The sequence below is a fragment of the Pelophylax lessonae genome (assembly GCF_965119305.1).
Source record: "Pelophylax lessonae genome assembly, chromosome: 1".
NCBI classification, from domain to species: domain Eukaryota; kingdom Metazoa; phylum Chordata; class Amphibia; order Anura; family Ranidae; genus Pelophylax; species Pelophylax lessonae.
Window position 1 is genome coordinate 8,531,000 of NC_138768.1, and position 15,329 is coordinate 8,546,328.

The 15,329-nt window shown below is 41.8% G+C and overlaps 1 protein-coding gene across 1 annotated transcript in view; it reads right to left on the reverse strand.

Annotated features, from left to right (window-relative positions):
- Positions 1–217: 217 nt before the first annotated feature.
- LOC309552130 (vomeronasal type-2 receptor 26-like) overlaps positions 218–15,329 on the reverse strand; it is a gene marked incomplete at both ends in the record, with an annotated part of 30,958 nt that continues 15,846 nt past the window's right edge. Inside the window, 3 exons of the mRNA XM_082252939.1 lie at positions 218–1,125; positions 8,466–8,589; positions 11,874–12,104. Coding sequence (XP_082109065.1) covers positions 218–1,125; positions 8,466–8,589; positions 11,874–12,104 — 1,263 coding nt within the window. The remainder of the gene's footprint in view (positions 1,126–8,465; positions 8,590–11,873; positions 12,105–15,329) is intronic.

The following is a 15,329-nucleotide window of genomic DNA, read 5'->3' on the forward strand; positions in this document are numbered from 1 at the left end:
AATTCATTTAGGTAAAAGTTAAAATATAAGTAGAAAAAATAATAATTTTATGCCCTTTGGTGTATTGCTTGGTTTACGATTTGACCAGCTAAATATCAGAAATTTTAATTCCCATTGAAGTTCTAGGCAAATCAAGTATGCTTAGTCCATCTAAGTTTCAATATCATGCTATTCCAGTCCACATATCTTCACTTTATATATTTATTAAACCAGTATACTAAGATTTCACTTTGTTCAACATATGTTTTTTGAAATTTCTCTCAGGTTTAATGATAATCATATAACATTTAGGGACAAATATGCAGCCTAACAATCCAGCACTGGAGGCCAATATGGCGAATACCTCCACGGCCACCATGTATTTCCCTCTGGTGCTCAGATAGGCTGGGATCATGGCAATCCAGACACTGCAGAACACCAGCATGCTGAAGGTGATGTACTTGGCCTCATTAAAATTGTCCGGTAATGTCCTCACCATGAAAGCCAGAACAAAACTCACAGCTGCCAGAAACCCCATATAACCCAACATAGAGTAGAACCCAATAACTGACCCTTCATTACACTGAATGAGGATCTTTCCAGGATAGGAGTGCATGTCATACTCTTGGTAGGGAGGAGACACTGACAGCCAAATAATACAGATCAGAACTTGGACAGAGGAACAGGTCAGAACTACAACATTAGCTGCTTTAACTCCCACCCACTTCCTCCATACACTGCCGGGTTTGGCGGCTTTGAAGGCAAAGTAGACCATGATAGTCTTGGCCAGAACAGAAGAGACAGCGATGGAGAAGAAGATTCCAAATGAAATTTGTCTTAACTTGCAGGTTATATCCATAGGGCGTCCGAGGAACAAGAAGACACAGAGGAAGCTCAGCAAGATGGAAGTCAAGAGAATAAAGCTCAAGGCCCGGTTGTTGGCTTTTACAATGGGTGTGTCCCGAAATAAAATAAATAATGTCAGTATATAGATAGTTACAGCTGAACATAATATAGAGATAAAATAAAAAGCTTGGCAGACTATGTCCATCTCATAGGAAAGATATTCATATGTTTTAGGAATGCATTTCACTTTGCTCTCATCCGGCCACTGGTCTTGAGGACATTTGAGGCAAACGTCACTGTCTGTGGGAGAAAAACTGTGAATTAGAAACTTTCCCAATTATGAAAATGACTAAAAACATCAATAACATAACACATATCAGGCACGAGTCCTTAACACCTTCCATCCCAGTCTATAGTAAAATGATGGCCCGGTGGGAGCACTGTTGTTCTGGCCACATGACGTCCTCCCGAGAACACAACTCTCACGCAGCCCTGGAGCCATTCAGCAGCGCGACTTGTCACCAGCTTTGTCCATGCCAGTGTCATGTGATGTTATAGCTGCAAAGGGTGGGCCAACCCAATATTGAACCCTACAGACTAAGACTGGGATGCCATTAAAGTTCATGTGTGTGTAAAGGCAGGCGTCCCAATACTTTTGGTAATATAGTGTGTTGTTCATAATTTAATTGCTCTGACCCTCCTTATTTATTACTCTTTTTACATATTGTGACAGGAAGTCAGGTAAATCTGGGGATGTAGTCACAGAGAGGAGACACATTCCCACCTGGTTTGGAAAGTTCACCAATTACTATAGGGTGTCGGCTGCCAAAGGCAGCAGGAAGGTGTAAAGAAGTTGAAAGGCCTTCAGCTGTTCGGAATGAGGAAATGAAGGCCTCTATAATTTGTCCAGAGGAAGTCTATGGATTGCTGCCTCCTGTCGCCGTGTGGGCTGGGAGAGGAGGACAGACAGACGTGTGCCTCCCGACGCCGTGTGGGCATGGGAGAAGGACTGCTGCCTCCAAAAGCTGTCTCCTGAAGCCATGTGGGCTGGGAGAAGGAGGACAGTCAGATGAGTGCCTCCCGACAAGCTGTGTGGGCATGGGAGAAGACCCCCTGAAGTGATGTGTGCTAAGGAGGGTAACCAAGTGTGAAGACGTCTCAAAGGTAAAAGACATCAGATATCCAGAGGGCTGGGTGCATGTATCGCAATTGCTTCTGTGGTCGGGCTGGCATGGTTATTGAAGTATTATAGAAGTTGCAGAAGATACACTTCCATGGCTGGGATGACTATGGAAAGACTATGCTTGTGTGAAGAGATTATAAATGGACTATTGAGTGTCCGCTGTAGGACAAGAAAGTCTGCCCAACAGTAGGTTGGAGACAGACTCTTAGGTAGGTTCCAGAGTGAGAAGGTAGCCGCCCACAGAGGCAAGGATTTATTTTCTGTTTTATTTTATTTTGGATGTTTTTGCTGCATGCAGTCTGGTGAAGAAAACACAATTAATAAACCAAACTGTTGTTTGCAAGCACTTGTCGGCCTTTTCTCTGGGAAAACGCACCCCCAAAGGGGTCATCCATGCCTACCACTGAGCTAATCCCTCACAATATATACAGTTTTCTTGTGAGTAGCAAACCTTTTCCATCCCCTTGTTTTTTGGTATATTCCATCTGTATCGGTCATCACCTGTGTCCAGATTCCAAATTCTGCTCCATAGCCTAAACTGACACCTCAAACCCTATAGGTATGTTATCAATTAATATATCTTATTTTTTTTGCCTGCTTTATTTCATAGGGACAGGGGATTACAAACTTATATGTATGATGGGATTTTTTTGCCTCCCTCTGGATCAACTGTGGGTTTAGGATTGTGTATATGGGATTGTATGGTTGGGTTTTCTTCACTGGTTTTTGTTTTTTATAGGTTGAGCCAATTGGACTTGTGTCTTTTTTCAACCTGCTTAACTATGTAACTATATGTATGTACAGTATATGAGATGTATTGATCCATTATGTCGATTTATTGTTGATACCAGGCATCTTGTCAGATGGAGAGACTTTGAAGCCCTGAGGAAGCATCTGTGACTGCGCAACGCGTAGGGTATTCTTCTACCCGTCTGACCATTGCCTCATCGATTTTGTGTATCACATGGTGGAATTAGATTTCCCAGTGTGTGTGTTTTAATCTTATTGTTTCGTAATAAAGAGATAAACCCTTTAGATTATATGTTATTTGTTGAATCAGATATACTAAGAGGCTATCCTTGAACAACCGCCTTTTTTCTATTTGCCCTATTTTGACTACATTATATTGGGTTGATGGCCTCTGAGTATTAAGCTGGATTGTAGTAACGAGAGTGCAAAGAAAATGGACTTTGGTGGCACAGCACGACCTCACAGGAGACTAAAAAACTGTATTTTATTACAACTTCATTAACCACTTGCCGACCAGTCACTGGGACTATACTGCGGCAAAGTGGCTCGATTCCGTCCAGCGACGTAGACCTACATCGCTGGACTCCTCCCCTTGTAGGCGGCGCTCGCGCGCCGCCGGAAGCTCGCTCCCGCTGTTTTCGGTCACAGCGGGAGTCGGGCCAGGGGAGGAGTGGTGGTGATCACCGCTGCTCTTCCCCGATCGTCGGGGAATCGATCCTGGAGATCCGCCCACTTGTGTAAACAAAGCGGGCGGATCTCCTAAGTGACAAACAGTGACAGATTGCAGGGTTCAGCATAGCTGAACATGCGATCTGTCCCTGTGTCACTCAGTCACCTCCCCCCACACACGTTAGTAAGCACCAGGCATACATTAACCCCTCCCTCTCCAATAAAATTAACCCCTTCCCTGCCAGTCTCATTTTTACAGTAACAGTGCATATTTATAGCACTGATTACTGCAGTAATGTCACTGGTACCGCCAAAAGTGTCAAAAATGTCAGTCAAGGGTCCGATCTGTCCGCCGCAATGTTGCAGTCCCGCAAAAAAAAAATCGCAGATCGCCGCCATTACTCGTTAAAAAAAAAAACACCAAAAATGACAGAAATCTTTCCCTTAGTTATTAAACGCAATAACTTTTGCGCAAACCAATCAAAATACGCTTATTGTGATTTTTTTTACCAAACATAGGTAGCAGAAAACAAATTGGCCAACAATTTTAAAAAATTTTGTTTTTTACATTTTTTGGGGGGAATTTCATATAAAAAAATTTGAAAAATATTGTTATTTTTCAAAATTTATGCGCTTTTTTTGTTTATAGCGCAAAAAGTAAAAATCGCACAGGTGATAAAATACCAACAAAAGAAAGCTCTGTTTGTGGGAAAAAAGGGACGTAAATTTCGTTTGGTTACGGCGTCACACGACCGCGCAATTGTCAGTTAAAGTCGCACAGCGCCGAATCGCAAAAAGTGGCCTGGACGTAAGACAGCAAAATCCTCCGGTGGTAAAGTGGTTAAAATATAACAATTCCAATAAAAGAAAAATAAATTTCAAAACATTTTTTCATATATATATATATGAAAAAAGTGTGTTTGTTTTATAAGGTTGTAAGTAAAGGGTACCACATCCCTAATCTGTATAGAATCTATGCTGGGAAAGGTATCCCAAAAGGGGAAACCCACAGCTAGAACCTGAGGTGCATAGGTAGGTGCTGGGGTAAGAAAGTAAGAGAAGGACAAAGGGGGGGGTTTTGGAAGAGGGAAAAGGGGAGATGAAGAGAAAAGGTCCTTCTCTTACTTTCTTACCCCAGCACCTACCTGTGCACCTCAGGTTCTAGCTGTGGGTTTCCCCTTTTGGGATACCTTTCCCAGCATAGATTCTATATATATATATATATATATATATATATATATATATATATATATATATATATATATATATATATATATCCAACCCTTCTGTGGACCCTCAGCCTCAATGTTGAATAACCCACCCATAAAAAACAACAATAATAGGACCTAACCAACAAAGATTGATGCATGTGGGTGAAGGTGGGCAGCCGCTGCAGTGGCGTCTGCTGGATGCTGTAGGGGCACATTTCGGGAGTTGAGACTTCACCTTCCATGGCAGGACTACACGTACCTTTCAGGGGAACCTGAGCCCTCATTGTGCACATTTTTACTTGCAGCTAATCTACTGCCAAGAACAAGCAGGATAAAAGTTGGCGCATAACACATACCTATATAGCATCAAGGGGTTTTGAGTTCATGCATAGTCATTAAATGGTGTAGGTTATAGCAGGGGAGGATGACACCCAGGGCCAGCTCAGCTGCAGAGAGAAGTCAACTCTGTAATATAGGAATAAAAGCATAAAGCGGAGCGCCTCTAGGTGTAATCAGTTCAATTAAAGGAAATCAGGCAGGTGCAAGAAAACTGCTCACATTTAGAACAATAAAATAGCTCATCTGTATAGTGGGCTGCAGGAACACTGGGGTCCATGTCCAGGTGTTATGGCTCCAAGGTGGTCATGCAGAAGATGGTGCAGGAGGGTGAAGCGTGGATAACCAAAGGTCCGTGTGGCTGAATGGCCGGGGGCTTTAGGGTACTTCTCCATTCCTCCATTGCTGCAAGTGCCACTGCACTTGAGAAAAGAGTGTGCACGCTCTGGGAGGCTCCTGTGCATGCTCTGAAACACGTCATACAATTGGCTGCTGGACCTGTTGACGTCACGCAAGGCTTCTCTGCTTGTCAGCGTCGGAGGAATGGAGGAACCGAGAAGTACCCTGAAGCCGCCGGCCATTCAGCCACACGGACCTTCCGTGCTGTAGGATGCTGTAGGGGCACGTTTCGGGAGTACTTGAGACTTCACCTTCCATGGCAGGACTACACATACCAGACCATCTGTATAGTAGTCTGCAGGAACACTGGGGTCCACGTCCAGGTGTTATTGCTCCAAGGTGGTCATGCAGGAGATGGTGCAGGAGGGGGAAGCGTGGAGAACCAAAGGTCTGTGTGGCTGAATGGCCGATGGCTTCAGGGTACTTCTCAGTTCCTCCATTCCTCCGATGCTGACAAGCAGAGAAGCCTTGCGTGACGTCAACAAGTCCAGCAGCCAATTTCACTACGCGTTTCAGAGCATGCAAAGGAGCCTCCCAGGGCGTGCGCGCTCTTTCCTCAAGTGCAGTGGCACTTGCAGCAATGGAGAAATGGAGGCATACCCTGAAGCCGCCGGCCATTCAGCCACACGGACCTTTGATTCTCCACGCTTCCCCCTCCTGCACCATCTCCTGCATGACCGCCTTGGAGCAATAACACCTGGACGTGGACCCCAGTGTTCCAGCAGACCAAAATACAGATGAGCTTTTTTTATTGTTCTAAATGTGAGTAGTTTTCTTGCACCTGCCTGATTCCTTTTAATTAAACTGATTACACTTAGGGGCGCTCTGCTTTCTGTTTTTAATCTACCGCCAAGGATTGTGCTAGCCTAAGATCAAATATCAGCTACAATACTTTAAGATTGGTGTGGTCTATTGATCGATCCATACCCCTATGTAAGGATATTACTAATCAAAATAAACTACAAGATAGAACCATGATGTGTTTAATGCTACCATAGGTGTGCCCCCATCCCCACAAGCAATGGGTGGAATGTTCTGAGCCCTCTTCACTGCATGTTACCACTTAACAGTTTCTCTATACCAGGGTTTCTCAACCAGGGTTTTGTGTAACCAGGGGAGGACTGGGCCAGGCGGTAGGGGGGCAATTGCCCCCTGGGCCGCTCTGATGTCCTGTAAAAAGGCTGCACCGCTCCTGCCACCGACATGCCTAAAGGATTCCTGGTGAAGAGAAGTGAAAAGACTCTGCCACTGACCTACTGAGGATGAAGACAAGGACAGAGCTCAATCCTTCCTCCCCAGCATGGATGGTCTAAACTGTGTCTGAGGCCAGTTCCATGCCCCACTTGAGACTCTCCTCTCCTGGCCAGCCCTAACCGAGCTGTCCCAGCTCCCTCCAACCACCCCTGCTGGCCAGGTTGGGAACCCGGATTTAGCCGATGATTAGAGTACCTGGAGGAGGGCTTCAGCCTGGAATGGGGGTCAGGAGGAGGACTGGAAGAGGAAGAGTGGGGGGGGGGCTGAGTCACTGCACCATGGGCCTCTGCTTTGTACTTGAAAGTAGCCAGTCTGTCCCTGTGTGGAACCCTAGGGTTCCTCCTGAGGTTGCTAGGGGTTCCTTGAGTAATGGGCAATTTCTCCCTCTCAGATAAGTTTCCAATGACACCATTGTTCCTTTTAGCTATCTGTAAATGGGTAATTGTTCCCAATGATGACAAGAGTAAGGAGCATTCTTCCCACTGACTGTCACACTAATGTGTCATGAGTTGTAGATTTTTAATTTTTAGTAGGGGTTCCCCGAGACCAGAAATTTATTTCAAGGTTTCCTCTGTGTTGAAAAGGTTGAGAAAGGTTGCTCTATACGATAACAAGCTCCTGAAGAAGCGCGGTCGGCGCGAAACACGTTGAGCTAAGTTACATACCAACCATTGGACGTGACACCCTGTTGCTGGCTGCCCACCTACAGCCACAAGCAGTATTCTTTGTTGGTTAGGTCCTATTATTGTTGTATTCTATGGGTGGGCTATCCAACATTGAGGTTGAGGGTCCATAGAAGGGTTATTTATTTATATATATATATATATATATATATATATATATATATATATATATATATATATATATATGAAAAAAATTTTTGATATTATTTATTTTTTATTGGAATTGTTATATTTTAATTAAATTGTAAAAAAAAAAAAAAGTAACATTTTTAAACAAATTTAGCCTCCTGTGAGGTCGTGTTGTGCCACCAATGTCCATTTTCTTTCCACTCTCGTTTTTACATACTATAGGATGAGGCATGGTTTAATATACTAGTGTCCACAGCGCCACTCTGTGGTGACACTGAACAATGTATTAGCTCCTATTGACTCAATGCCATAGCAGATCACATGATAATTATATACAATGGATGGCTTCCTTTCATACCATCCATTGTATACAATCGTGTTGCTAGCTGTGATTGGTCACAGTGATCACATGGTACAGACAGGCCATCACAGCCCATCTGTACCATGTGATTAGCTTTGCCCAATCACAGCTAATAACAACAAAAGACACTAAATTAACTAGTTTAATTCAGTAAAAATGCTTGCCGATACCAATGAAATTCATTAGTAAATGCTCTAACATAACAAAATGTGGAAAAAGTGAAGCGCTGTGAATACTTTCCGGATGCGTTGTTTAAACTATAGTTTGTGGACTCTACAACTTTCCTACAGACTGAATTCATTTACACTGATTTGGGTTATTTTCACTAAAGAAATGTAGCAGAATGCATTTGTCCTAAAATTTATGAAGAAACTTTTTTTATTTTTAAAATAACAGAAAACGAAGAAAAACACTTTTTTTTTTTTTTTTTTTAAATGTCCCATTGTTTTTTCCAGTGATTAATAAATACCACAAAAAAGAAAGCTCAATTTGTGAGAAAAAAAAAAAAAAATTATAACAAGTTCTCATGGGTACAGTGTTGCATGACCGGGCAATTGTCATTCAAATTGTGAGAGCGCTGAAAGCTGAAAATTGGCCTGGGCAGAAAGGGGGTGAAAGTGCTCGGTACTGAAGGGGTTAAATACCAATGGATTACTATTTATTACCTATTACATTGGAGATTTCCCCATCAGGACAAGGAATACAGCGATAGCAGCAGGCATGGATTCCTCCACTTGGACCTTTTCTATATCCCGGAGGACAGAGATCATTGCACCGAGCCTGGGGGGTCTGAAAGAAAGATATTTTTAGGCAAGATTTTCCGTTTTGGGTACTCATGTAAAGAAACAACTATGTGGCTAGATTTATACACAGCAAGCAGAAACATTTTTTTGTATTTTGACAGACAAATATATTTTACCCAGCAAACGTTTTGTTGACATAAAATACTTTTATTTTATAATTAGTATAAAAATTTAATGAAATTATTATTATAATACGTACTATAATAATTTTATAATTTTATAATGATTTAACAATATTTAGTACAGTAAATGCAAAAGTTTTTAACATTTTTTTTTTTAAGATAGTGGGGATAATCTCTTTAGAAAAAGATTCATAAATTACAAATTAATGAGGATTCTAGATTCCCCCTACTGTGCCAATGTTGGAGATTAGTCCACTTTCAGGAGTCATCCAATGTCATTGTTGCATGTTTTGTACTCATGTAAAGAAACAACTAAGAGGCTCGATTTATACACAGCAATCAGAACATTTTTTTGTATTTTGACAGAAAAAATAATTTACCTAGTAAACATTGTGTTGACATAAAATAAATAATAATAATAATAATAATAATTATTATTATTATTATTATAAATGCTGGAAAATAATGGTGGCCACACAAAACATTAACACTTTGGGCCCAATTTGGACATTGTCACTTAGGGGTGTACTCACTTTTGTTGCCAGCGATTTAGACATTAACCTCCTTGGCAGTATGATTATGTCAGGAATTCTGTGCCAAAAGCGGTACAATTTCTTGCATGGAAATTTGGCGTTATGTATTATAGGCCTACAATTCTTAGTAATTACTGACTTAAACCTGACCAAAACAAGAGTCTAGTAGACATCCCAGATGTTATAAATTTGAAACACAAACGCATGAATTATAATCTAATCAATAATATAATTTTATTATATAATATATAATATAATATATATATATATATATATATATATATATATATATATATATATATATATATATATATATATATATATATATATATATTGTGACAGGAAGTCAGGTAAATCTGGGAATGTAGTCACAGAGAGGAGACAGATTCCCACCTGCTTTGGAAAGTTCACTAATTACTATAGGGTGTCGGCTGCAAAGGTAGCCAGAACTGTCTAAGGAAGTTGAAAGGCCTTCAGCTGTTCAGAATGAGGAAATGAAGACCTCTATAATTTGTCCAAAGGAAGTCCTATTGATTGCTGCCTCCTGTCTCTGTGTGAGCTGGGAAGAGGAGGGCAGACATACGTGTGCCTCCCGACGCAGTGTGAGCATGGGAGAAGGACTGCTGCCTCGTGTGGGCTGGGAGAGGGGGACAGTCAGATGAGTGCCTCCCGACAAGCTGGTGAGCATGGGAGAAGACCCCCTGAAGTGATGTGCGCTAAGGAGGGTAACCAAGTGTGAAGACGTCTCAAAGGTGAGGACATGGACTGTTTTGCTATGTGGAAAGAAAACAAAGGGACATGTTCCATGTGAAGAGTGTGAAGAGTAAAGGGACCTGTTATAAATGAACATGTGCTGTGTGAAGAGATAAAACATGGACTGTTGCAGGGGCGTAACTACAGGGGTTGCAGGGGTTGCAATCGCTACCGGGCCCCATGCTCCAGGGGGCCCGGTAGCAAACCAGTGGGTGAACTTAAAGGATCGCAAAGGTCACACTTGCGACCGGGCCCTGGCTTTGCACCACTGTGGGGAGGCCCCAAGATTGCAGGAAGGGGGCCCACTGCAGAACTTGTGAAAGGATCCTGCTGCGGGACCGTAATAAAAGGCCATGCAACGAGTGTAAAGAGCCCCAGGATTAGTGGGAAGAGCCCTGGGCTTGAAGGGAAGGGCCCCGGCCAGGGGTCTGGGGGGCCCTTCATGGTTTCTTGCATCAGGGCCCTGAAGGTTCTAGTTACGCCTCTGGACTGTTGAGTATCCGCTGTAGGATAAGAAAGTCTGCCCAACAGTAGGTTGGAGACAGACTCTTAGGTAGGTTCCAGCGTGAGAAGGTAGCCGCCCACAGAGGCAAGGATTTATTTTGTCTATTATTTTATTTTGGCTGTTTTGACGCTTGCAATTGTGTGAAGTAAATTGTTTGCAACCTCTGCTCGGCTATCTCTCTGTGAAAACGCACCCCCAAAGGGGTCATCTACGCCTACCACTGAGCTAATCCCTCACAATATATATATATATATATATATATATATATATATATATATATATATATATATATATATATGTAAATGTTATGTGTTTGTGTTTTGTGCAACGTTCAACTTTTGAATTTCCCTCCCTAGTTCCGCTCCCATGCAGCATTGCTGCTGCAGGGAATGGAACTAGGAAGTCATCAGACCGACAGAGGACGGACGAGCGGCGGGGATCTCAGATGGCTGGTGATCACAGCAATGGGAGGTCATCGCTGGATCGCCAGGAGAAGGTAAGAGACACAGCTGCAGGCTCTGCACATCCACCCCGAGCGTGACTCTGGGATACCGATCCTAGCATAGAAAATCCACCCCGAGTCACTCTCGGGGTTAACGCTAGGCAGCTTAATGGCTGTGTGTTGAGTTATTTTGAGGGGACAGCAAATTTACACTGTTATACAAGCTGTACACTCACTACTTTACATTGTAGCAAAGTGTCATTTTTTCAGTGTTGTCACATGAAAAGATAGAATAAAATATTTACAGAAATGTGAGGGGTGTACTTACTTCTGTGAAATACTGTATATGCTGATATTGCACTTTCTTTGCTCTGCTTTAGTTCAACATCTATTCCAGGACTGGGGTCTGTAAGGCCCCTTTCACACTAGTGCGACTTGTCCCGCGATTTTGGACCGCAAAATCGCATGACAAGTAGTTTTCCATTATTTTCAATGAGCCCCATTCATATCAGTGCGTTTTGAAGTCGCACCGACTTCAAAGTAGTACCTGCACTACTTTGCCACAATTTGATTGCATTTTGAGCCATAGCCATTGCTTTCAAAATTGCGTCAAAATCGCGGCAAAGTCGCGTCAAAATCGCGCCGTAAAATCGCGTTGCATAAGTGTGAAAGGGGCCTAACTGTTGGTAATAGTCAAAAATTGATGCACGTTTTGTACTTATATAAAGAAACATTAATTTGGGTCGATTTATACACAGTAATCAGCTGTTTGTTTGTTTCAAATTGTTTCCTTGTGCTTCTGGATTCTGTGTGAAATACGACCTTTTTTTTTTTTTCTGTCGTTATTTATTTTTATCTGGAATGTGGATCCAAATTGCATCAAAGAGAACAAAAAAAATAACAGAAGGTTCTTACTTTTCCATGCTTCCAGTGGAGCTCTACTTTAATATCTTCTGGGTTGTTGACTTTTCCTAGACTTTGGCTGGTTGTAAAAGATTGGACCTTGACGTTAAATTGTTGCGGCGTTGTGTAATCATAGATCATGATTGCCAACAGCATCTCAGAGGGTAATTCTCCTCTTTCATCAAAGAAGATCTCCTCCCCGGTGGGGCTGGTGTAGTGAACTGTCCGCATGTATCTGTGCAGCTTTCAAAGGTTTAAAAAAAAAATGTTATAATATATTTCTTCCCAATTCACCATCTCACTGTATAGAAGAGCCCTGGGGCCATCAGAAATAACATTTCCAAATTTTTTTTTTTTTTTTTACAGAATTCAGAGTTTCAACGTCAGAATTCTGAGAATACAAATTTAAACCATGCTAAAATTTATTAAACACAATTCTGAGATTAAAAGTCAGAATTCTGGCAAAAGGGCCGAGATATATCCCGGGTAACTATAGGCCGGTCAGCCTAACATCATTAGTCAGCAAGATTTTGGAGGGGATGTTAAGGGACCACATACAAGACTTTAGTAATGAAAACGGTATTATTAGTAGTAATCAGCATGGATTTGTGAAAAATCATTCTTGCCAAACCAATCTATTAACCTTCTACGATGAAGTGAGCTGCCACCTAGATAAAGGTAAGCCTGTGGATGTGGTGTATCTGGACTTTGCAAAGGCCTTTGACACCGTTCCCCACAAACGCTTACTGTACAAACTAAGGAAGGTAGGTATGGACCATAAGGTGAGTACCTGGATAGAGAACTGGCTCCAGGGGAGAGTTCAGAGGGTGATGATTAATGGGGAGAACTCGGATTGGGTGGGTGTGGAAAGCGGGGTCCCCCAGGGTTCTGTCCTGGGACCAATCCTGTTTAATTTATTCATAAATGATCTAGAGGAGGGGATATCTAGTACAATCTCAGTATTTGCAGATGATACTAAACTAAGCTTGCCAATATCTTCTATGCAGGATGTGGAAACCTTACAAGCAGACCTGAAAAAAATAACGGGGTGGGCAACTACATGGCAGATGAGGTTTAATGTTGAAAAATGTAAAGTAATGCACTTGGGTGCCAGAAACCAGAAAGCAAGCTACTCACCTCTGGGTGAGCCTAGGATGGAAAAGGACCTGGGGGTACTGGTAGACAACAGGCTTGGCAGTGGCATGCAATGCCAAGCCGCTGCAAGCAAAGCCAACAGAATACTGGGATGTATAAAAAAGGGGATTCACTCCAGAAATAAAGAGATTATTCTCCCGCTCTACAAGACTCTGGTCTGGCCACATCTGGAGTATGCTGTCCAGTTCTGGGCACCGGTCCTCAGGAAGGATGTGCTGGAACTGGAGAGAGTCCAGAGAAGGGCAACAAAAATAATTATGGGAATGGAGGACATCAGCTATGAGGAAAGACTACAAGCACTGAACTTATTCTCTCTGGAGAAGAGACGATTGAGGGGGGATATGATATCAATGTACAAATACTGTACTGGCGACCCTAGCATAGGGAACAAACTATTCAGAGAAAGGGAATACAATAAGACACGTGGCCACTCACTAAAACTAGAGGAAAGGCGGTTTAACCTTGAAATACGTAAAGGGTTCTTCACTGTCAGAGCAGTAAGGATGTGGAATTCTCTTCCACAAGCAGTGGTATCAGCAGGGAGCATTGATAGTTTCAAAAAACTATTAGATGGGCACCTTAAAGACCACAACATACAGAGGTATACAATGTACAACATACAGGGGTATACAATGTACAACATACAGGGGTATACAATGTACAACATACAGGGGATATACAATGTACAACATACAGGGGTATACAATGTACAACATACAGGGGTATACAATGTACAACATACAGGGGTATACAATGTACAACATACAGGGGTATACAATGTACAACATACAGGGGTATACAATGTACAACATACAGGCAGAGATGTATAGTAACTAAGTAGAACTACTGTACTTAAGTACGGAAAGGCGGTATCTGTACTTTCCTAGAGTAGAATTTTTTTCTCCTACTTCCACTTTTACTTCACTACATTTTTTCGATGATTTCAATACTTCTACTCCTATAATTTTTTTTTTGTGCTGCATAGTTACTTGTTACAATTATAAACATTACCACTGCCAGAACAGTAGATGGCAGGTTTCATGAAGCTCAAAAAAATGTGTATAATGTCATGTGTACTTTTGACTTTGACTTCTTTCTTTAATAACTTTAATAAACTTTGACTTCTTTCTTTAAAAACTACATAACACAGTACTTGTACTTTTACTCAAGTATGGGTTTCAAGTACTTTATACAACTCTGCATACAGGGGTATACAATGTACAACATACAGGGGTATACAATGTACAACATACAGGGATATACAATGTACAACATACAGGGATATACAATGTACAACATAAAGGGGTATACAATGTACACCATACAAGGGGTATACAATGTACAACATACAGGGGTATACAATGTACAACATACAGGGGTATACAATTTACAACATACAGGGGTATACAATGTACAACATACAGGGGTATACAATGTACAACATACAGGGGGTATACAATGTACGGTTAACAGCAAACTCACACACACATCATAGGTTGAACTGGATGGACTGAGGTCTTTTTTCAACCTCACAAACTATGTAACTATGAGTGACATGTTTGGTATCTATTTACTTGGCGTAACATCATCTTTTATATCTTACCAAAAAATTGGGTTATCTAATGTGTTTTCTTGCATTCAAATTCATTAAAGTAAATTTTTACCAAAATTTAAAAAATTGTTGCGCAAAATACCGCATGACTTAAAAAATTGCAACAACTGCCATTTTATTCCCTAAGGTCTCTGGTAAAAATTTGGGGTTCTGAGTAATTTTTTAGCAAAAAAAAAAAATGATGATTTTTCTATGTAGTAGAGAAATGCCAGAATTGGCTTGGGCTGGAAGTGGTTAATCTGATCATGAAGCCAAACTGGTCAGGAATGCATCCCCACCTCTAGAACCCTATCAGTCTGACATGCCCTCCACAATGGAGGGGGGGGGGGGGGTGTGACCTTGTCAGGGTGGACCTCTGAGACCGCCCAGACCATTGCTTGCCTTTTTGTCGAATGGCAGGGTGTGTGGATGATAGCAGTTTGCTGGGAGCCGTACATCATACAGTATCTCACAAAAGTAAGTACACCCTCACATTCTATCTTTTCATGTGACAACACTGAAGAAATGACACTTTGCTACAATGTAAAGTAGTACAGCTTGTATAACAGTGTAAATTTGCTGTCCCCTCAAAATAACTCAACACACATTAATGTCTAAACCACTGGCAACAAAAGTGAGTACACCCCCAAGTAAAATTGTCCAAATTGGACCCAATGATGTAATTATATTGCAAATGTATGAGCTGCTGCTGAAATGGAGGG